This window comes from Falco rusticolus, chromosome 3 (assembly GCF_015220075.1).
Source record: "Falco rusticolus isolate bFalRus1 chromosome 3, bFalRus1.pri, whole genome shotgun sequence".
Classification (NCBI taxonomy): domain Eukaryota; kingdom Metazoa; phylum Chordata; class Aves; order Falconiformes; family Falconidae; genus Falco; species Falco rusticolus.
The window spans coordinates 68,949,234-68,972,241 of NC_051189.1; the positions used below are offsets into that span (position 1 = coordinate 68,949,234).

Below are 23,008 nucleotides of genomic sequence, written 5' to 3' on the forward strand. Positions count from 1 at the left end.
TATTCATAAAGTGGTTGGTGCTAATATACTGCTTATTTCATTTTCAGTATTTAAATTGTCCTGTTTGCTATTCCTATGTTCTCTGGTGCTTTCTGTAGCCAGTGTAGGTTTACTGCTGTAGTATAGGTTTCAGTTTATTGGTTTTACCTGTGGGCTTTTCTAAAATAGCTTAATCTGAATAAATGTGTACTTAGGATAATTAGCAAAACCTTCATTTACCATTGTCATTTCAGAACATTGATAGATTAATAAATGTTTAGTGATTTCAGGTGTATAAAAATGTACCTATGTCAGTCTTGGGAGAATGAGGGCTAGAATCAGATGAAAGTAAGCCAAAAGCAGCAAAGCAGAAAATGGTGAAAAATTTCAAGGCCAGACAGCAACCCACAAGCTCCATCATAGAGCATACTTGCAAATTGTCTTTGAAGTATATATATTGCTCCCTTTTTCAGAGGTTTTTCAGTTATAGGTAGAAAAAAATTACAAAATGAGATAAAAAAACATTGTTGTCTCTGACCTCTTCATGCTGATTTTTTCTTCTTTGTGACAGACAATTTTAAGATTTGAAAGGTACTGCTATGCTAATGTAATATGATCCTTTGAGCAACATTGGCTGTGCAACTTTGTTCAGCAATTCCTTGCTGACTCTAGTGATTTGTGGTTGGAAATGCCAGTAGAAAGAGACCTAGTTTTGATTTGGAAAGTATGAAGTGACAGAGGCAGCTTTTTTCTCTTTTTTTTTTTTTTCCTGCATGCAGAATATCATCTCTGCTTTCACTCTTTCCCCTAACTCTGAGATTTGCTTTCTTGTTTTCCATTTTGTGTTCAACGATAGATCTTATTTATTGGATTCTTTTTTTACTAAGGACCCTTTTAGCATGTTAGTTTTTTACTTTTAGGATGTGTCTTAGCATATTAATGTGTTTTAGTGGTTTGTGTTATGCATAATTATATATCATATGTTTACATTTTATATAACTTTGTGACTAGTCTTCCTCACTGTTCACAGGTCCCTATATGTGATAGCTTTTGCTACGTAAAAAAATGCACCAACATGAATTTCATAATTTACACTGATTTTTTTTCAATACTACAAGATTGTTGGGGATCAAGCCAAAAATATTTTCCACTTTTTTCTCATGTTACTCTTTTTTTCGTGAGAAGCTGGGGGGGGGGGGGGCGGGCAGGGGGAAGGTAGGTGTGTGATAAGGGACTTGAAATGTTGTCTCTTAATTACATCCTTTGCAGTGTTTCATGATCCTGAACCTATATTTTAGTTACTGCTTTGGATCCTTTATAGATATTTTTTTTCTTTCTTGCTGTCACTGTGTTTCCTCCAAGAGTGCATGCAGAACTCTGTTTTCTTTATTTTAGCCTGAGACAGTCACAAAATAACATTACAGGTGATAATGAACCAGCTTGATTCTCACTTCCTATTCACCGTTTAGTTGTACCAGTGTTTTATTAGTTAGTGCCTCTTCTGAAAGTCTCGGTACCAGTTTAAGTTAATGTCAGAAAATAAAAAAGTCCATGCTATATTGCAAGCAATGCAGCATGTTTCCTTTTGAAGACACTGTTGTTCCCTATATATTGAAAGTACTGCCCTGGATCTTACTTCTGTGGGATAGGCAGAGGAAGCCGGGGAAGTGAGGGTTGTTCTGCTTTAATTACCTCAACCCCTTGGCCTGAAGCACCCAAGCAAATTGCTGCTGATCACTTTCTCATCCTGCATGTTTAAATTAAGTACAAACTATATATTAAACATCCCTGCCCTTCACCATGTTGGGTTTTTTTGGTGGTTTGGTTTTGGTTTTTTTCATGGAGTCCCTATGGCCCAGTCTGTCTTGCCTTCATTCTTCTTTGACCTGAAAAGTGGATTTTTTTTTTCTTGGAAATTTGCAAAAGTAAACAGAAGAGCCAAAATTTGAAGATAAACTATCTACATTTTTTCTCTTTGTGTTTCCACATTTCTGTTTGTATTATGTATGATGTTAACATCTTCAGACACATCTTAATTGACAAAGTTGCATTTTGGTTTTCTTTCTAAGCATGTAACAGTAGGAAAGTATAAGGAGGGAAAAGTCTGAGGCCTCATTTGACAGATGACATTTGTTTTGCATTCTGGTGCTTCCTGATATTGAGGAGTGGTAATAGGAGATGACAGTCACGCATGTAGATGACAGTTGACTTGATATCCAAGAGACACCAGATAGATCCATAACTGGGTATCAGTAAATATTTCCTAAAAAGGAAAAATACACTATTTTACTTCCCATAATCCCATAGTGTATTTGTTATGTGGATAAATAAAGAAAAACATAGTATTTGGTAGATGTAGGCAAAATTTACTTAGTTACTTTTGTTTTACTGAAGGTGAAGAATGGCCCTACATACAACTGTACAGAATGTAGCTGCGTCTTCAAAAGCCTGGGTAGTTTAAATACACATATCAGCAAGATGCACATGGCTGGTCCACAGAATTCTGCGAGCTCTTCAGCAGATGTGTCTCATGTTACAGCGGTAAGCTTTGCTCAGTATATTGTGAAAATGCTTTTAAGAGTTTAATTGGGTGTAGATCTTCATTCCAGTAATTCTTCAGATAGGTTAGAACTAAAAGACCTGTAGCTGTCTCTTGTAATTTTACATTTTGTGCAATTTCTGGAATTGATTTGCATGATTACATATTGGCAGTATGTAAATTGGCCAAGTATATGCAAAAAAGGGTTTAGAATTTGAGGGTTTGGTTGAAAATACAATTGAATTCTACAACTAAGTAAACTATAGTTAAAGTGCTGACAGATTGTGTGGGTAGGAAAGGTTTCCTCTCCAGATAACATAAAAATAATCGAGAAGTTTTACAGGAACAATGAAGTTTAGAACTATTCATATTATATATATTGATTTCAACTAATTTTCAGAAATTGTTCATGTAATTCTAGTCCCTATAAGCACATAGTGGATTATTCTTCTTCTGAGTATTTCTTATAACTGATTTTAACTGTTAGCTTCTTATATGACAGATGATAAGGGAAAAATGTTAGCTGTATTGGAAGCACTAAATATTTTTCTTTCTTTACCAAGGTACAAGAAGGAGCTAAAGTTCAGAAAGTGCTTCTGGATTCCTAAGATTTTTATTTTTATTTTTTTGAACCAGTGCATATTTGATATATTGTAGTACTTTTTTTGGGTCTTTGGATAGAACTACCTTTTCTACCTTTATTCTGCTCTGTTTTGCATAACTTCCAACTTTCATGCTTTAATGTTCAATGAATGACAAGTAACACCAGACTTTGAAGAGGAGGGTTAAAATTTAAAGTCTTAACTCCATTGTGCAGCTATATCTTGTTGAAAACAAGTGTCTAGTAGTGTTTGGAGAACCATTTTGAATTTTTTTTTATATTTGATATTTTTTTTTTTTATGGCAGATGCTGTTTGTCTCTTCAGGTTAATTAATTTTTTTTAAAAAAAAGACTATTGTGTCCTGTTTGCTTGCAAGTACATATAATCTCTGGTTTTGTACATTTCTACATTCACAAGCCTAATCTTAAAAGCAGGATGGAAAAGAATTCCTTTGTACTACCTCATGTTTGCTTTCTCTGGCCAGCTCTGTTTTTTCTTGTTTTGGTTTGCTTAGGTATTTTGCATTTACATTGCATACAGCAGTGTGCTGGTATTATCTTTGCTGCATGATGCATACTTCTCTGCTTGCATGAAAGTGGGGAAAAGTAAATACCTCCATACAATATATAAGCAAAATGGGAGAATTTTTTTTTTCTAAAAACAGATGCCTAGAATTTTAACAAGGAAGAACAAAGAAAACTGACAAGTCAATTTCATACTAAGTGTTATGCTTTTTTATTTTTATATCTGAAACTGCAGATACATAATGATTATTTTTTTTATTGCTATAGAAAGATGCCACGTTCTTAGATCAGCACTAGCATTCCTAGATTAGTACCAACTTGTTCACTCTGCTCAAAACTTGCATAGCTGCTTTAACAACAAATGACCAGTATAATAATTCTGTTCTGAAGTTTATGATCAGTCTCTGTCATCCCTCGTTATTACCTGGGGATGAACAATGATTATGTCCTTAACAAATACATGTTCCAAAAGCTGAAGTTTCCTGAAGTGCTGTGCTGCCGAATAGTAGTGTGATACATGAGTACATCTCGTAAAATATGCTTACTGTAAGGCTGTTATTTGTCTTTTGCTGAATCAGTGCTTATAACCAAGTTGTTGGTTTCTGTAACTTGTGTTATTTCAACATAGATAAGCTATGAAGCAATGTTACTGATTCAGTGTACATTTGTATCTCTCCCACGGGCTCATTTCCTAGTCTCCATATTGTGGGAAAATGAACAGTGCTACCTTTCTGTGTGATATTAGCAATGTTTTTCTTCTTTTTGTACAAAGGCTTAAAGTACTTCCTTTTCATTTCTTTGTAGGACTCTGTCACGCAGCCTTTAACAACATCCCCTGCTAATCTTTTGCAACCTGTTGATAACAAGTGGAAGAATGTAAGTCTAGAGTTTCTGTCATATCTTTGTGTCAAGGCTGAAAGTGGGAGAAACTTTACAGTGTTGTAAACTTTCATTGAACTGATGAAAAAGGGTATGCAATGGTCCTCTGTGATAAGTTGTTCAACTAATACGTGAAGGCAAGCTTCTTGGTGAATGAAGAAACTTATTTAGAAACAGAACAGGTCTTGAATGGATTATATATTCCCTCCTGTGTTATATGCGCATGATTTTGCATGTAATTCTGTTCATTAGTTCCTCAAAATGGAGACAAATACTCTTGTGTATAAAAAGACCAGGGGACAGTAAGGACTCTTAAAAATACTGGGTTATCCTGCCTGTCTGACTTCACAGGGATACCGTGGTTTGGGTGGGGAGGGAGAGACCTGTGTTCATTTTGGTTGAGCTGGTTGGAATTGAGGCAGCAGTGGACCCATGGAACTCAGGAAAGGCCCGTGGAGCTGGAGAAGGATGATGCAGGGCTAGCTTTCTGGAACCCAGTAGCAAGCAGCGTTGATTCATGTGCGAGTCACAGTGAGAGTAGTAGCATGTTTTGTTGCGACCATGTAGCATATTGTTTGTCAGCAGTAGGTTGCAGCACGGTGTCTTAGTGACAGAATAATTTGACTTAAGTCCTCCCCTTTCCAACTTCAGCCACTGATCATAGTTTTGTGTACTAGAATCCACAAAACCAAGGACTAGGAAATGTGGCAGTATTGCTTTGAAGTCACCATAACCAGTCTGTCCACTTTTCTTTTTATCTTGTAGTGTGAATTCAGTGTTCCAAGACCAGTTAACTTAGAGCAGAACTATATGAACTAATTGATTACTAATATTTGCTGTATTAGATAAATAGTTATACTGTGTTTCTTGCAAGACTTTACAGAATATTAAAAATGGCTGTTCTTCAAAAGTAGTTTATTTAAAGTAATGTTTCATTTTCTTTTTAACCAATTGAAACTATTTTCTTTGGTAAAGACTGGTATCAGAAGTGATGCCTGGTTTTTAGGGAGGCTCTGTGTGTGAAAGCACAGGCCTAAAAAGAACATCATCATCCATTAGGATACACTTCATTGAAAATATACTGGATTAAATGTACCATATTACATATGCTAGGGAACATTATGAAGCAGATTATCCTGAGTGTCATCACGTGGCATGTGCAGGACAGCCTGGGGATCAGGCTCAGCCAGCATGGAGTTACGAAAGGCAGGTCCTGCTTGACTGACCTGATCTCCTTCTATGCCAAGGTGACCGGCCTGGTGGATGAGGGAAAGGCTGTGGATGTTGTTGGCCTGCACCTTAGTAACGATTTTGACAGTCTCCCACAGCATTCTCCTGGAGAAACTGGCTGCTAATGGCTTGAATGGGTGTACTCTACGCTGGATGAAAATCTGGCTGGCTGAGTCCAAAGAGTGGCAGCAAATGGGGTTACCTCTGGCTGGTGGCCAGTCACTAGTGGTGTTCCCCAGGGTGCAGTACTGGGTCCAGCTCTGTTTAATGTCTTCATCAACGATCTGGATGAGGGGATCGAGCGCACTCTCAGTAAGTTTGCAGGTGACACCAAGTCGGGGAGGGAGTGCTGATCTGTTTGAGGGTAGGAGGCACTGCAGAGGGGTCTGGACAGGCTGGACCGATGGGCCAAGGCCAGTTGTGTGAGGTTCAACAAGGAGAAATGCCGGGTCCTGCACCTGCGTCACAACAACCCCATGCAACGCTACAGGCTTGGGGAAGGGTGGCTGGAAAGCTGCCTGGGGGGAAAGGACCTGGGGGTGGGGGTGGACAGCTGGCTGAACACGAGCCAGCAGTGTGCCCAGGGGGCCAAGAAGGCCAACAGCATCCTGGCCGGTATCTGAAGCAGTGTGGCCAGCAGGACAAGGGAAGTGGTCAACCCCCTGTACTGGGCACTGGTGAGGCCCCACCTCGAATCCCATGTTTAGTTCTGGGCCCCTCACTGCAAGAGGGACATTGGGGTGCTGGAGCGTGTCCAGAGAAGGGCAGCGAAGCTGGTGAAGGGTCTGGAGCACACGTCTTAGATGGAGCAGCTGAGGGAACCGAGGTTGTTCAGCCTGGAGGCTTAGGGGAGGCCTTATTGCTCTCTACAACTGCCTGAAAGGAGGGTGTAGAGGGGTGGGTGTCAGTCTCTTCTCCCAGGTAACAAGCAACAGGACAAGAGGAAACCAGGGGAGGTTTAGATTGGGTATTAGGAAAAATTCCTTCACCAAAAGGGTGATCAAGCATTGGAACAGGCTGCCCGGGGAGGTGGTGCTGGAATCACCACCCCTGGAGGCATTTAAGTAAGTCGTGTAGATGTGGTGCTTGGTGACATGGTTTAGTGATGGACTTGGCAGTCCTGGTTAACAGTTGGACTTGATGACCTCACAGGTCTTTTCCAACCTAAATCGTTCTATGATTATGCTCTGTGATATTCCTAAATACTGAAATTTTACAAAATTACAGTCTGCATATAGTTATGCCAGATTTATTTTCCAGAAAAGGAATGTGAAAATTGCCTAGAATGTAGTCTGTCTATTCATATTGGTATTGTAGAAGTCACTTAAAAAAAAAAAAGATATTAAAGTTCAAGTCTTGCATAGCGTCTCCCCCATTTCTCTACCCCTACTCTCCTGTAAATTGACTTTGTTTCATGTAGGGTGGTTTGTATTCAAAAGCTCTCCAGCAAATAAACTTCCAGAGAGAAACTGATGGTGTGCCGCCTTCTTAAGAGTCAAGAGGATGTTTTTGTCTTTTTTCATTGAATCTGAATGTTGAAATTAGGCTCCTGTGTCAGGATGTCATATCGTGTGGTTCCCTGTACTTGATGCAGAGTGCCATGGTTTTTTTTCCTTAGTGGGAGGTGCCAGTTCAGAGCAATGGATCCCATTGCCTCCTTCTCCCGGAATTGGCTGGTGCTCTTGCTTACCAAGTGATAAAAATGGTCCAGTTCCATCCTTAGTCTTAGCATCTTCAAACTTGTTTCTTTTCCAGAGAATGACTTAGTAACTGCTGAGCCGCCAAGCAGTTTAAGTGTGAACCTTTACAATGTCAACTTCAGTCTCCATGTGGTGGATTTAGGAAATGAAGCAAGGAGAAGCCTGGCTTTCTAGTCTAGCAGTTAGAGCAGAAACCTCCTTCTGCTTGCTAGAGTACCTCCTCTTTTTACAGTAGTAACTATACTGTAAGAGGTGTGGGAATCCTGTGGAAAAGGAGTGCGTGGCATCACCTCAAAGCTAATGCAGACAAACCTCAATGCTAAAGTGAATCATCAGCAACTTTTTTACATGTTTTCAGATATTCTTCCCTTGATACACTGTCTGCTTGTTTCTGTGCCTGCAGATGCACAGCCTGCTTCTTGACGTGCAGTTGCTGTCATCTGTTGAACTAGGATAAATGTTCAGATATTTATGTTTAATGTTTAGTAGAGCTAGTTGCATCTTTAATGGTTCTTCGTTTTCCCCCTTGTAATGGAGGTGATAAAAAGTATGGTTGTTTTATATTTTCACATAGAATGGTGTACTAAAATTGTGAGGCACCATGAGTAAAACTGAGAGAACTTGTAAAAGAGGGACTTGGGGAATCACTGTCGTGACTGTGTTTCTGATGGGGTCCCTGGGGGATTAAATCTTGACTTAATGCTTTATCAATGACCTGGAAGAAAATAAAAAATCATCACTGATCAAAGTGATACAAAGATTGAGGTAATTTATAAAGAGGACAAATCACTGATACAGAGTGATCTGGATTTCTTGGTGAGCTGGGTGCAACAAGCAATTTATTTCCTAATATAGCTAAGAATAAAATCACATACAGAAAAACAGGAAAAGTAGGCCACATTCACAGCACAGGAGTTCTCAAGGATTTTGAATTCCCCTTATAAATAGGCATGAAAGAGGTAATAATAGATACATCAGCTGAAAGTTAGGTTTTCCTTGCCTGGAAAGACTAGTATTGGTCTTTTTATTTAGAAAAGAAACTGCATAGAAACAAAAACGTTTTATGTCCTGTGTATTTCATTCTGGCAATTTTTGCTTTTGTCATTTGGCTGTTTATAGTGTTCACTATTCATGAACTTGTGTTCAAAGATATAGGAGGAATCGGAGCCATCAGAATTCCTGATGTATTATATGATGTGTTTTATTATTGAAGAGATTCAAGGTGCATTTCCTATTTTTGCCCGTCAAATAAAATACTGAAGGATGACTTGATCTGCTGTTTTGAAGAAAAGGGAAAAATCTGTAATCTCTCTAATAGAAAAGAAAAGTTCTGAGGGTTGAAGCCAGACGAATTCACACTTTGAAATAAAGTATGGAATTTTAGTGTGGATAATTTACTGTTGTGGCAGCTTGTTGAAGTTGGATGGCAACAGAAAAAGTTACCACAATAAATTACTTGATTTAAAGAACTGCTCTAATTTCTGTACAGTTATTTTAATTGAAGGAGTAATTCATTCAGAGCAGTCACGCAGCCTGTGTTAAACAGCAGATCAGACAGACTAAGGGTGATTACAAGGTCCGCTATTCTAACTGAACAAATGTGGAATTATGAGGTAGTAAAATGCTTCATTCTCCATGCTATTTTTAAAATCTGAAATTTTTTATAATGAAAAGGGTATCTTTATAGTAATGGTAACAAATGTGCGTATGTTTATATTCTTTTTCAAAAAAGATAAGCTCCATGAGACTGTATGTAAACTGCAGTATAATATGTGAACACACTGGCTAAATACATGTACTACTGTAATTTTCATGTCAATGATACTGAGCAGTTCCTTCATTAACAATTCTTTTCTTTCTCTTTGTAAAGCCTGGGAGAATTTTATAGCCTTTTAGTGTAGGCTTCCTGCTTTACTGAAGAGTTCTCTGCATTCCATTCCAAGAAAATGAATGAACCCTATAAAGAGCTGCTACATGCTTTGCTTCAATTCCTGTTTATTGCAATGAAGATGGCATATAGTGTGTTTTATTTTGTAAAATACGTACTGAAATGTTTATAGCACTTTTGCTAAATTGGAATCTGAAGGGATGGAGTCTTTCCATCTGTCCCACTGGTGAGGTGAAAAAAGACAAACTAATGGTTAAATTGGCAAAATAGCAAGTGCTGTTCTCACAGGCATGTCGGAGAAATGAAGTAAGGGTTTGTTTTATATAATCTCATGAGACAGCATTAAGAACACTTCATCACATTTGCACGACATAACTTGAGTCAAGACAATTTTTCTTAATATGTTTTTTTGTAACCATCCTTGAATATGGTGACAGTGTCATTTTAACTGTCCAGTGTAGTGTGTCAGTATAAAGAAAATCTCAGAGGATTTTTCAGATTGGGAGAAATATTACAAATGTGAAGCCTAAGATTATTCTTTGTTAAAAATGATCTGAAAGAAGATAGCATTTTATATATATATATGTGTGTGTGTGTTTGTGTGAGTGCACATAAATACCTGGAAGTGATTACTTTTAGAGAACAGCAGTGAACATTAGAAGCAAGTATCCATTGTGTTCTACAAAACAGAATTATGGGGCTAGCTATTATATAAATATATATTTCTCTTCTGCAGTGAAGTAAGTGAATGCAAGCAGTGATTTCAGTAATGGTATACTTATTTGATCTTTATTTCTGATTTAAAAAAAATTCCAAGGCTTTTTATCACTTTTTTCTTCATATTTGTTTTTAAGGTAGCCTAAGATAGAATTATCAAATCAAAGATAGAGGTTTGACTTTTAGACTTTAAGGTTTTTTTCATATGTTGGCAGAGCTCCGTGGGTATTTAAATTTGTAAAGTATAAGGAAATTATTTTAAAGCTAAGAGATACAGAATATTTGAAGTTGAAGGGGAGAAGTTAGTAGTTTGTTTCTGAAAGGTTTTGATGTAACAACACAATTTCATGCAAAAAAATCTCAGCTAATAAAAGCTTATTTTTCCAAAGGACTTGCATTTGTTAAATGTGAACTTCAAAAAGATGACCATGTTAGTGCTGTTTATTTGGTTTGGAATTACTTTTCTTGTAGCCTCTGCATGCGGAATTCAGTAATTGATCCTGTGTTTTGTAAACTGGTTGAAGGTTCAGTAGTTAAAATAAACTTAATTCAAGCTGCAAGCTTAACAGTTTTCACAGCTTAGAACTCCAGAAAAGGGATATACAGAAACAACTCCTTAGTGGAATGAGCAGGTCTTGAATGACAGCTCTGTATAATCTTTATGTCTTAAACAAGTGGACATCCTTGTGGTAGACAGTTAACACCTTTCAGATAAGGGAGCCGAACAGGTGAGTTCATACATACTTTTCATCTTCCTTTACAAATGTACTGCTATATATTTCAGGCCACACATTTTCGGTCTCCACTTCTTCAACAGACAGAAAACCAGGTGTCCTCAGCTGCTGCTCATCAGGGTCAGCAGGCTGTAACTGATGTCATCCAGCAGCTTCTTGAATTATCAGAACCAGGTCCTGTAGAAAATAACCAGCCTCAACAACCTGGTCAACAACTCAACATTGCAGTGGGAATCAATAGAGATATTTTGCAGGTAAGAGCTCTATGTTAGAATAACTACATTTCAGTGGTATCTTTCTTGCTTTTATTTTGTTCTGTCTTGTTTATTTGTTCTTGATATTTTCAATGATAGCATTTCTTCTGCATTTCTAAGTGATTTATCAGTCAAGAAAGAATTCTTTAATCACCTGACCAAGTATCTTTTCTGTATAATATTACAAAAGCAAGATTATAAATATTGATTATATGACCTAGAAGAAAGCTTTAAGTGTACAGATGTATACCTGGACATTTTATGGATAACTTTGGCTTATTTTCCTGTTGCCTAAGATGGAGCTTGTCACATGTCCTAAAGTTATGCCATGCTTAAAACTTGATGACATTTAAGAGGGGAAAAATGCTTCTATCTGGTTAAAAAATAAGAATGTATATGGGGCCTTTATCCTGTTCTAATTAAAAAGGGCTATTTGAGTATTTCCCAGCTGTGCAAGAAAATTCCTTCCTAGGTTGACCAATGCTTTTTCTAACCCATTATTCTGTCCTTGATACTGGCAGTAGGAGATGCAATGTAGCAGAAGATATGCAGGGCAGTAATTCAACTTTCTATGCTTGTTCTGTAGCCTCCACTGCATAAAGGCATAAACAGGATGGAACAGGGCAGAGAATATTATTCTTTACTACTGACGGTAGCCTGCTAACCTTTAAGCTATTTTTTTCATATCTAGTTTTTTGAGTACCATTTCCATTTCCTTTTGGAGGACTTCAGATGTTACTTGTAGCTATGTGCAGGTTTACCATGTTATCTGTGATGAGTTCTCTGACGTCTGGAAGGTGATGTGTAGTTGCAGCAAATTACAACATGAAATACTACTATTATCTTGATAGCTATTTAAAAAAAAGTGGGTTGGTTCTTAAGTTACTGTATGAGCATTTAATCACTAATCTTATTGTTGTACAAACTAAACAGAACGGAGTTTTCTTCTGAGCAATCAAATATCTACACATTCCTACTGAAATGTGTGTTTGAAGTCCTTGATCCAGAACCTTTTTGGGCACAATAGTATCCATAAAGGTGCCTGCACTCCAGTCCCTTCTGGGTGTACATGAAAAAGGGTGCATAGCTCTTGTTTCAGTCAGGTGGTTATTGGTGATTTGTTACAGAGGCTTTTGAGCTCTTCCAAGCCTTTCTTTGGTTTAACGTCCTTCATTTTTCTTTATACCATCTATGGCTTTTCCAGAAGCTGATGGGCTTCAAATGTGACTTTGTGGCGATATATTCTCTCATGTAGTAGTCGTAAGAGGTGGCTATATATTCCTGGCAAATGATTCTGTAGAAATAATTGACGCTTTTCTGAAAGGTAGCTGTTGGCACATGTATTAGTGCAAGAAATGCAACTTAAAATCTCACAGACAATCAGAACTCGGTGTTGTGTAAGAATGTGTTTGGAAGTTTGAAATCCAGCTGGAATTCTGGGAGGGTGAGACATATAATTCCTTTAATTATATTTGCATGATATGTTTTAAATAGTTGTTTGAGAAAAGTTGGGTAAACTGTGGAATGTTTCTTTTGTAATCTGTAAGTTTTTCATTCTCTTTTAGCAAGCTTTAGAGAACAGTGGGTTGTCTTCCATTCCCGTCTCTGCACATTCTACTGACTGCAGCCAGACTAAGACTCCTGGAGCCCAGGATCAGAACCCAGACATCCAGACTCACTCAAATAATCAAGCTGATTCTAATAATACAGAACAAGATAAAGAGCAAGAGAGTACAGATAAACTGGATAAAAAAGAAAAAAAGGTTATTAAGAAAAAATCATCGTTTTTACCTGGTAATGTGGCCACTGCTTGCTACATTTTGTGCTTTAAGGACTGTAGTATTTATGAGTGTGTTGATGGCTTTACAAAGGGATATCCAAAATGTATTGTGTACTAGTTATGAACTTAATTTACTCTTGTCTAAAACACAGCATGTGTATAAGTTATGATTAGTAGTATTTTTAACTTTCCTTATACTGATACAAAAACATGTTGGAATGGCATTAAGTGAAATTACACTGTTAAATCTTCTGAGTTTAGATCAGTGGAGTTTTTGGAAGAGGACTAAACAGAAAGAATGTGAATCTTTTTTTCCTTTTTTTCCAATCATCCTTCTCTGAGAAGGACTGAGTTTTCACAGTGTGTCCCAGAGCAGAGTTCTCGCAAGCACTGCTCTTTGTCTTTGGAAGTGAGGCCTCGCAGAGGCAGAAGTGCAGTACTGCTGCCTCATGCAGATCTTCACTGATCTAGGCCGTGTAAGGAAGGATGAAGGTTGGCATTGTCGAAGATACTTCGTGGCACCTCTGGAATCACACTACTGATGTGATATTGTCACCATAAATACATGTTAACGTTCCACCTCCATACTGTATTGTGCGTATGCAAGCCTGGATTTTGTCTCTGTGTGCTTAAATGCAACTTTAGTGTTAAGGTAGCTCAAGCTTGAAGGTTGTTAGAAGTGGTTTGTTCCAAGTATAGCCATCATACTTTAATGGCTGGCCTGGTGGAGACAGTGCTATAATAAGCAGTCATTGAGCTCTGGCTGTAGTATCTTCATAGATACATTGATATTGCTTTTTCCTTTGCAAGGGGTGTAGAAATTGATTAAAGTTGAAAACTCATCTTGTCCAGCATAACTCTACTAAAAATCAGCATTAATTCTTAGCTCTGGTACTAATAACTATTTTGTTCCTGGTGTGTAACAGTAACAACATTTTTAACTCTGCAAATAAAAATAAAAGTTTACTGCTGTACAGTCAAACACAGCCGCCTTTATTTTTTGATAAAATCAGTTTTGTTGATGTGGTTTACAGAAGAAAACCACTGCATGAACAGATGTAAATGAGCAAATATCTGATTGAACAACTTATATGAATTAAAAACCCAGTAGGATTTAGAAGATTCTTTTGCCATTTTTGTTGAGAAAAGCTATGCTGTTGCTTTAGGACAGAGCTTAGGGTTCTTGGATCATAAAACAACTTTTGTGAAAAAGTGGCCTTAAATTGTAAATCTTTCAGACTTCTTATGGAGTTTTTACTCCTTTAAAAATTTATAAAGTCTAATTTGTCTGAATTTGCAGAAGAGAGTGCCATATAAAATATCTCTTCCAGTTAGATAACTCTTTAGTGCTTGAAATAGTTTGGTGTGGTTATGGTTGAGGAGTTATATTAATTGTTGTGTAATTTTGTGTTAGAAATGGTATTTATAAGTTACCTGGTATATTATATTGCATTAAAACTACATTCCGTATTTCTAAGTGGTGTGCACATTGCATTTGTTCTGTTCTCTGTAGTCAGACATTTTTAAGGGTTTTTTTTTTATCTTCTTCATTTTCAGTAGCATAAAAATGTTTGAATTTCAACAGGATTCTCTTGGGTTTTGTTTTTCTCATTCCAGCCCATCATTGTTTTTGTGAAGTAGACAGTATCTGGTAGAGAAGTTAATTGTTCACAAAAATGCGTTGTAATGGCATCTATTTTGCAAAATGTTTTTGTGACATATTCATTTTGATGTTCTTTATTTTAGGTTCTGTACGTGAAGAAAATGGAATAAGGTGGCATGTTTGTCCGTATTGCTCTAAAGAATTTAAAAAACCAAGTGATCTAGTGCGTCACATTCGCATTCATACTCATGAGAAGCCATTCAAGTGTCCCCAGTGTTTCCGCGCCTTTGCTGTTAAGAGTACTCTGACAGCACACATAAAAACACATACTGGCATTAAAGCTTTCAAGTGCCAATTTTGTATGAAATGCTTTTCCACCTCAGGGAGTTTAAAAGTTCACATTCGTCTACATACAGGTAAGGCCTCAAAACTGCTGTTGTATTTTCTAGGATGTGGATGAGACCTTGGATGAAAAACGACAATGTGAAGCACTTAAATTGTAGAGATGTCTATCATGTCATTGACATCTATTAAAGAATGAACTGTTTTTAGTGTCTTACATGATGAACTTTTATATTTTTGTTTTAGCATTTCATGGCTTTGAAACTTGGGGCTCTTAGAAAAAATATGGACATTTAATTTTCTGCTGATGAGTCAGCTGTCGCTCCTTTTTAATACCGCTATTGTGAATGTATTTAATTGTGCTTTCTAAAGACTCATGCTCTTAGAATTTGAGTTCTGATTTTACTTATCCCCAGTTACCTTTTGTAATTATTCTGCATCTTTGCTGCCCTCCCATTCCACACAGTTTTTGATAATTTCACTGTATCACTCAGGACTATTTCGTTACTTCCCATTTTATCTTCAGCAGTAACGTGTACTTCGTGTTTTCACCAACTTACCTGCTTTCAATATCTTACACTGCATATCCTAAAACTCCTCTGTTCTTATGGTCCTTGTTCACATCATATGTGATGTCTTCAATACCTGTTTTTCTGTGGCTGAACTTCTATCCTCTGTATAGAGAAAAATTAATTTTCTACTCTTGGTGGACTACCTGGTTGTTTTCCACTTTTCTTTTCTTTTCTTTCTTTGTTCTTTGCAGGTAAGTAAATTTTCAGCAAGATAAGCTTGTAAAAATGTGCTGTTCTTTCATTTCACTCCTGTTTCTGTATTTACATTATGCAAAAGTATCATTCATTAGCTGCTATGTGTGTTGGGTGTTCAATATGTTTTATAGTCAGATGACTTTAATCCATGAAATATCGATGTTGGATTCATCTGCAGAAAGTTTTTAACTTTCTTTTCTGTAAACTTGTAAAGCAGTATTTTTGCTGTTACTTTAAAGTCAACCTTTATTTATAAAGAAGTCAGACTTGTTCAAAGTTGCAAAAGCACTAGGTGGCTTGAAAAATAGGTAGTCCAGTGTTCGTGGAACTCCAGCATGTATTTAGCCATTGTTCAGCACGCCTGTTTTTCCTGTCTGATGTGTTTTCTTCCTCTCTTTAGCAGGTTAGGCTTACTGGGTCAGGTTAGAGGTTCATCTAGCCCCCATATGCCATCTGTGATGGCCGTGTGTGGAAAAGGGGAAGCCTGCATTAATGCTGTTTAGCAGTGTACAGCTAGCTTCCAGTAATCTTTGGGTTGAGGGCTTTATGAAGCAGGCTGTACCTCCGCACTTAGCAAACAAATTGATACTGAACCCATATGAACTTAGTACTATAACAACCTAACTAATGAATCCAAATGTTGAGCTACATGTTGAGTAAAGTACTTTCTGTTGATTCTGCTTGGTGGTTTCATATGATGTTTAAGTTACTGTATTGTGAAGCATGGTTCATTCTTATTTCCTGTGCGTTTTTTCTACCTACAATTTTTATAGAGCTTTCTTGATGATACCCAGTCATGTTTCCTAGCCTTCTAAATCCAAGATTTCCCCTTGAGCAAAAGCTGAAAGTTCACCAGCTCTGTTTGCCTTTGTAATTTACCAAGATCTCCGGTATCCATTCCAATGAGAGATTTTCTACCAGATTTTGCATTGCAAATGTCTTTCTTGATTAATTCCTGTTGGTGTGCTTTTTTGACTGCCATCAAACAGCGCTGACATTTTCAGACACCAACCTGGAATTTCTTTAAACTTTGTCACATCACTGTTCCTCTTCTTTATCCTATTAGATATAATTTTTCTGTGTGTTTGCTCATTCTTTTTTCTCACAATTTTTTAACAGTTTGTTTTGGAAGGACACTTGACCCACTATCTGCAATTCTTAGGGTAGCTTCTGGAACCCTTTGAAATTTTGCATCATCCAGTTTCCCGATAACGAGCTTGCTTGAAGTGATAAATGCTGCAGCCAGTTAGTAGTTCAGCAATTTCGTATTTACTTTTGATGTGATTTTATGGATCTCTTGAAAACCTATTTAATAGTGAACACTGATAGAAAACAGAGAAAATGCAGAAAAGAGAATCTGTATTTCAAAGCTACATTTTTAGAGTGGTGGAAATAAAATCACAAACTAATTTTTTTTTTTAATCTTTCGCAGGTGTTAGGCCTTTTGCTTGTCCTCACTGTGACAAAAAGTTTAGAACATCAGGCCACCGGAAAACTCATATTGCTTCCCATTTTAAACATACCGAACTAAGAAAGCTGCGACATCAACGTAAACCTGCAAAAGTTCGAGTAGGAAAGACGACTGTTCCAGTACCAGACATCCCTTTGCAAGAGCCCATACTCATAACTGATCTAGGTAAAGAGCAAGTAAATCCAAACTTTCTTGAAATTTGGATTTCACTAGAAAATAGAGGTCACAGTTTAATTAGGCAAACATGTTCAGAGTTTACTCAGAAAGATGCACTTTGAAATAAGTCATCAGAAATAATCAGACTTCAGAAAAGTGCCATACTTTATAGTTTGCTTGCACTAGAATTAGTTAAGAAGAATATTTTTATTTACAGAGAAGTTGCATAATCCTTACCAGAAAAAAGTGTGTGCATTTTCACATTGCATTAGGAGAGGAGTATAATTTAAATATTGTTAGACTGTGGGTATAGAAAAAATGACAGACAGTTTATGACCTAGATTCTTCTTAAGATAATCCTGTTTGTTAAAATTACATACATTAATGTGTTGGTATGTTGTATAGTTTTAGTGTATTTCTTATAATTGTGACCTCAACTGGATTAGTGGTAATTATTAGTGGTAATATTTCAAAAAAGGGCAGAATAATTCTGGAACATGCTATAGAGAATTCATACAGTTATTTTAATTCGTTGTAGAATAATGGTTACAGTATTACATAAAACCACCTTTTCAAAGAAGGTCAGTTTCTGTTATAGCTCAATCAAGAAAATATATATTGTTGTCAATGTAGTGGGCAAGGCATTTACTCTTCCCTGTTTGACTCACCACCAGCCTGCTAACCCCCCCTGCCTTGTCTGTTGCGGAGTCAACTTTACATAGCAGAATCTTATATTGGTAGTATCTTTAACTTCTAATGATAAAATCTTTATCATACTTTAAAAACCCTTTTGCTTTCACTGCTTCCAAAAATTACTGTATGCAGGTGTTATTTTGGTATTGGGTATAAGACATTCAAATTTTCAGGGTAGCAACAAAACTTAGCTGACAGCTTTAGCTATTCAGATCACACAGTATTTCTTTAAGTGAACTCTGAATAGGTACAGTCCTATTTCTTCATTTTTAAAGAAAAAAGCACTTTAGATCTGTGCAGTGAAATTCCAGGTTTTTTGGGAAGAAAAACATAGAAGAAATACTATAAAAGTTGTTTCCTAAAAGTACTGGTAACACATGAAGTCATCTGATACTGGAATGTTCAATGCAAAAATGAGAAGTTCCACCATTTGTCTAGAAGGTGTCATGTTTTTTCAACCTACTGACAATATGTCCATGGTTCCCAGAAAAAAAAAATACTTCTTTTAGAGTTGACAAGAAACTAGTATTGTTGCTCTGTAATAGTGGTAAAATCTTTGAGTGGCACATTTGATGGGAAAAATAAAACAAGTTGAGATACATTTTGCTTTTTTAAAAAAGTCTGAATTATTCTAAAACTATTTAAGTAGTCTACAAACTGTTCTTTACCTGTAACAGTTTGTTTCATTTTATTGCATTAGTTGATAGTATTTATTGACTAGGAAATGCAAAAAAAATTTGTTCTAACTTTTTGTGTGTGTGCTGTCGTTACAAAGATGGAACCAATGGGAGAAAATACCGTTTTTCTAGAATGTTTCCACTCAGAACTATTTACTGACTTGCTATATCCAGTGTAGAGCCACTTTTAACTGTTCTAACAGTCTGGAGAAATGTTTGATTTATCAGAGTTGAACAGGTTGAGTAAATAGTTTGGAAGTGTTTTATTAGGAATTTCTGTTGATTCTGTTCTCTTAAGTATGTTGTTAGGAATTTCTGTAGTGCTTCTGCAGACCAGAACCATTGTAACCTGGGATATGCTCACAAGTTACTCATCTGTCATTCATTAATTAACTGAATTACTATGTTTTTGTTTGATCAAAAATAATTGGGAGCAAATACTTGTCATACGAAATTCCTTCTCTTGTAATTGGAAGACTTGTCATCTGTACACTACTACTAATTACAATAGCAGATGAATGAGAGAAGGAATTGAGAAAGTAGGGTTGTAGGTTTCATTTTGGTGGGGTGTTTGGTTTGGTTTGGGATTTTGGGGTTTTTGGTTGCATTGTGGTTTTTGGTTTGGGTTTTTTTTGAAGAAAAAATGTTTTTCCTAGACCAACTGAGCGAGTTGGGAAGATGAAGGAAGTTTTGGCATATATGGATTTATAAATATATGTATATAACATACATGTATATACAATATACTTTTTCAAGTCTGACACAAGAAACTTGTTCTTTTCTCATTGTTGCCATCTGCTCTCAAAATTGAGAGAATTCCCTCTCCTTGTCTTCTGCTCTTTTCAATTTCATTTGGAAGTCAGCAGAGACCCTTTGGGCTTTCCTTTCTGAATATGAAACATATCAGCTAGATGAAGCAGTCTGAAGAAGGAAAAGATGGCGTACAAGGCTTCTGTGTGAACATTTAGGACCATGAAGGGATCTTTTGCATATTTGTTGAAACTTTTCATCACTCAGCCTTATGTTACTAGTATTGTGATGAGTGCTTTTGACTTCACAGATGTGTGAATGAGGATGAGTTTGTTTACTTGAGAACTCTGCTGCTGTTCCCATTCTGTCACAGTGTTTGGGATGATACCATTCTGTTGGCCGCTTCTGAGACAGCGTACTCCTGCATTAGCAGTTGGACCTTTAGTAGCAGGAACTTTTAACCAAGTTTTCCAAAATGACACTTGACTGACTTCAGGGACCAGTGTATAAAGAGCATTTGTTTAAATAAGTTGGTTTGGGCTTTTGGTGTGGTTTTCCCTATAAATTTTTGAAGATATGCAGAGAATTAGCAAGACTGATTAGCCAGTCAAAGGCAAATGCATGTCTTTAAAGGCACGTGCATATCATCATGTTTTGTACTTTTCACAAATTGAGTTTTAAATATTTGTTGAGTTATATATCTGGGGTACATTGATTAGATGTCATTTGGTTAAGGTAGCAATTGGGAGAGAAAAATATTATTTGATTAGAGTATTTTTTTAAAGTTAATGCTTATTTAGGACATAAATGAGTCTTAATGTGATGGGGTGGACCTATGGATAAAAGAAGAGCTATCACTAAAATGGATAGAATGTGCAATATAATATATATAATGCTAAACAGATGCATGCATAGTTTTAAATAAGTGCTGTCAACATGCACATTTTCTTTATATTCTCATATACTAAAAGTTTGGTCACTTTTTTTTCCAAATAGTAGCTCTTCAGACTACTGCAACTTTGGAATAACTTTACGAACTAATTTTTCCTTTTTGTGTGTGTGTGTTTATGTGTGCAGGTCTTATCCAGCCAATCCCAAGGAATAGCCAGTTCTTCCAAAATTATTTTAACAATAATTTTGTGAATGATGCAGACAGACCATACAAATGTTTTTATTGCCATCGAGCCTATAAAAAATCTTGTCATCTTAAACAACACATCAGGTAAAATAAAAAGAAAGGAAATGTATGTAATAACAAATCTATGGAAAATCATGAGATTTATATAGTATTCACTGAAAAGACTTGATATTTTACTATTTCTTAAGTAGTGAACTGGTGATAACTGATTTTTCTGGTTAAGTTGGAGGAGGCTTTGGACTAACTCATACCTATGTGCAGTCCTAGTAGTGTAAGTGCTTGTATTTAGTGTGTAGTTTAGCAGTATTAACATTCAGCCTCTTTTTTTTCCTAAACTATATATAAATAATAGCAAGCATTGCATGTGCATTCTTGTTTAAATTTTGTAATTGCATATTCCAGGTCATCTGCTTTGTGTGTAACTCCTATTTTTGAAGAAGGAAATTAGCTTTTTATTCTGTGTGCTGTTTTCTGTTTACTAAACTTAAAAGAACTTGGAGTTACTCTGATTGAGTAAGGAGTTCTTGGGAGTAAATGTTGAGTAAATCTTCTTGGGAGGATCATTTTGTTGCTTGGAGTTCAGTTCAGGTTCCATATAGTGGGTGTTTCTTACAACCACGAGGTCATGGAGTCACAGAAGAATTTAGGTTGGAGGGGAACCAGTCGGAGGTAACTAATCCAAATTGTTTTCAAATGAAAGAGTAGCTTCAAAGTTAGGTTGGGTTGTACTTTTATAGGCAGTAAGCTTTGATGTTTAGTTAACAAATATTGCTCACTGATTTATAAAGTATGAATAAGTGGAGGAGAAAATACGAAAAAAACCCAAAACCTGAAGATGATTACTAGGATCTAAGGAAAGATTCCGTACAAGCAGGTGGCAGTATGCTTGTTTCTGCAATGTAAGCTCTGTACTGCTTTCTCACTTTCTCTAATTGAAATCATGACGAGTTCCTCATGTTCTCCTTACAAGTTCTGTAGTAGTAGGTTCTCAGGCTGGCTTGAAACAGTTCTTGGTTTCTATATGCTGTCTTAACAGGATGGGGGTAGCCTTGCAATGTCTTATCTTTTCCTTTTGTAATATCCTGTCAAGATTTCTCAATGTCTTTTGTAGACATGATCAAGCTGGACTCATTTAAATCAAAATAATTTTAAATAGTAAGTGTTGCTGGTTTGCATCGTTACCACCTTCAAAGTCCTTCATTGAAATAGTTTGATTTTAATTTTTTCACACGTCTCAGTTTCAGTAGCGGTCAATGACTAGTTACCATTAAAATGTTAGTTGCCACTAATGAGGACATTGTCTGCCTAAAGAGGGCCTAACGATAAGCTAAATTTATGCATATTTTACTGAAGCATTTATGTAGTTTACAGTTTTATTTATATTCATAGTTTTTAATTTTTTCTTTGTGTTAGAGAAATGTAGTTGACTGATTTACCTAGTTAATTTTTCTTTTTTCAAGTTCTGTCAAGATTCTTTGATAATTAAGTGTTTTAATCACACAGAACATGAACAGCTTGTGACTTAAACAATTGGTTTACATGCGCTGAATACTCAATTATTTTCTAATATTTTTTTTTATTTTGGTCAGAATACGTTTTGAGTTTGAAAGTTCTGTTCTTCAAATGCCTGTGCTTGAATTCAGTCTGCTGTTGGGTATACATTTACTCCAGCCTCAGTATAAACTAGCTTTAAAAGCCTCTTATTATGTGCATCTTTCTTTTTCTTCTGCCATACTGAAAATGCAAAGTACCAACTGCTTGCCACTGTGCTTCTTTCTGATTGATGTTTGCAGGTGGTATTCGTGTACGTTGAGTACTGAGTGAGGGTTAGCTTGGCTTTATTAGGGGTTTTGTGGAGGAATTAGAAACTTCTTTTTCCATGTTTGTTCTTCGTAAAATGGCATTGCTATACCTAAACTACTAAACTTGACACTTAGGTGGTCAGTCTGTCTTCACGGAATGGTGCTGATCACTGCTTAGAAAGCTTGTTTCCCTCTCTGAAACAGAGGGAAATTTGTATTACAGGTATATTCAATAGAGCTCTGACTGGATAATGTGTCAGATTCTCCCACAGGCACACCAAGAAAGGGTTGGTGTACCCTACCACTGACTTCCATACACATATATTGGTAGCAAAACAGTCATCATGTTATGTCATACTACTTTAGTATGGCGTCTGATGTGGTGGTCAAGGCTACTGTAAATCCTAAGACATCCCTAACTTTTCTCAATTATATTAAACCCTGCTTCCTTTATCTTCTGTTTCCTAGCATTTACATGGCCTTCCTCTTGGTTCTCAGTCCTGGGATGCTACAGTCGTAGCCTTTAAAATTTTTGTTGCACTCCATTTCCTAACCTGACCTTCAGTCTGTTTTATATCTCGATGTAGTCATAAAGGGGACGTCCTCCAGCACCTCTGAAAGGAAAGATATAGTGAGTGGGACACATTGATAGTATAGGTGAGAGAGTTTCCCCACTTGAATATTGTTTTCATATAGCAGTCTGCAAGACTAGTTGTACTGTGCCTCGTTTAGGGGGTATTCAGGATGGACACAGTTCTCTTCCTGAAAGTTTCATTATTAAAT

The 23,008-nt window shown here is 36.6% G+C and overlaps 1 protein-coding gene across 9 annotated transcripts in view; it reads left to right on the forward strand.

The window, feature by feature from the left end:
- The window catches only part of ZNF236 (zinc finger protein 236), a 93,072-nt gene that overhangs the window by 25,972 nt on the left and 44,092 nt on the right, over positions 1 to 23,008 (forward strand). For 8 of the 9 annotated variants that reach the window (XR_005103033.1, XM_037379381.1, XM_037379386.1 and 5 more), the window contains exons 7-13: positions 2,374 to 2,520; positions 4,449 to 4,520; positions 10,843 to 11,046; positions 12,612 to 12,840; positions 14,573 to 14,845; positions 16,971 to 17,174; positions 20,363 to 20,507. Coding sequence is in view for 8 of the 9 variants with exons in the window: in XM_037379381.1 (XP_037235278.1) it covers positions 2,374 to 2,520; positions 4,449 to 4,520; positions 10,843 to 11,046; positions 12,612 to 12,840; positions 14,573 to 14,845; positions 16,971 to 17,174; positions 20,363 to 20,507 (1,274 nt within the window). In the remaining variant the exon portion in view is untranslated. The remainder of the gene's footprint in view (positions 1 to 2,373; positions 2,521 to 4,448; positions 4,521 to 10,842; positions 11,047 to 12,611; positions 12,841 to 14,572; positions 14,846 to 16,970; positions 17,175 to 20,362; positions 20,508 to 23,008) is intronic. The other variant, XM_037379383.1, reaches the window with a different exon arrangement.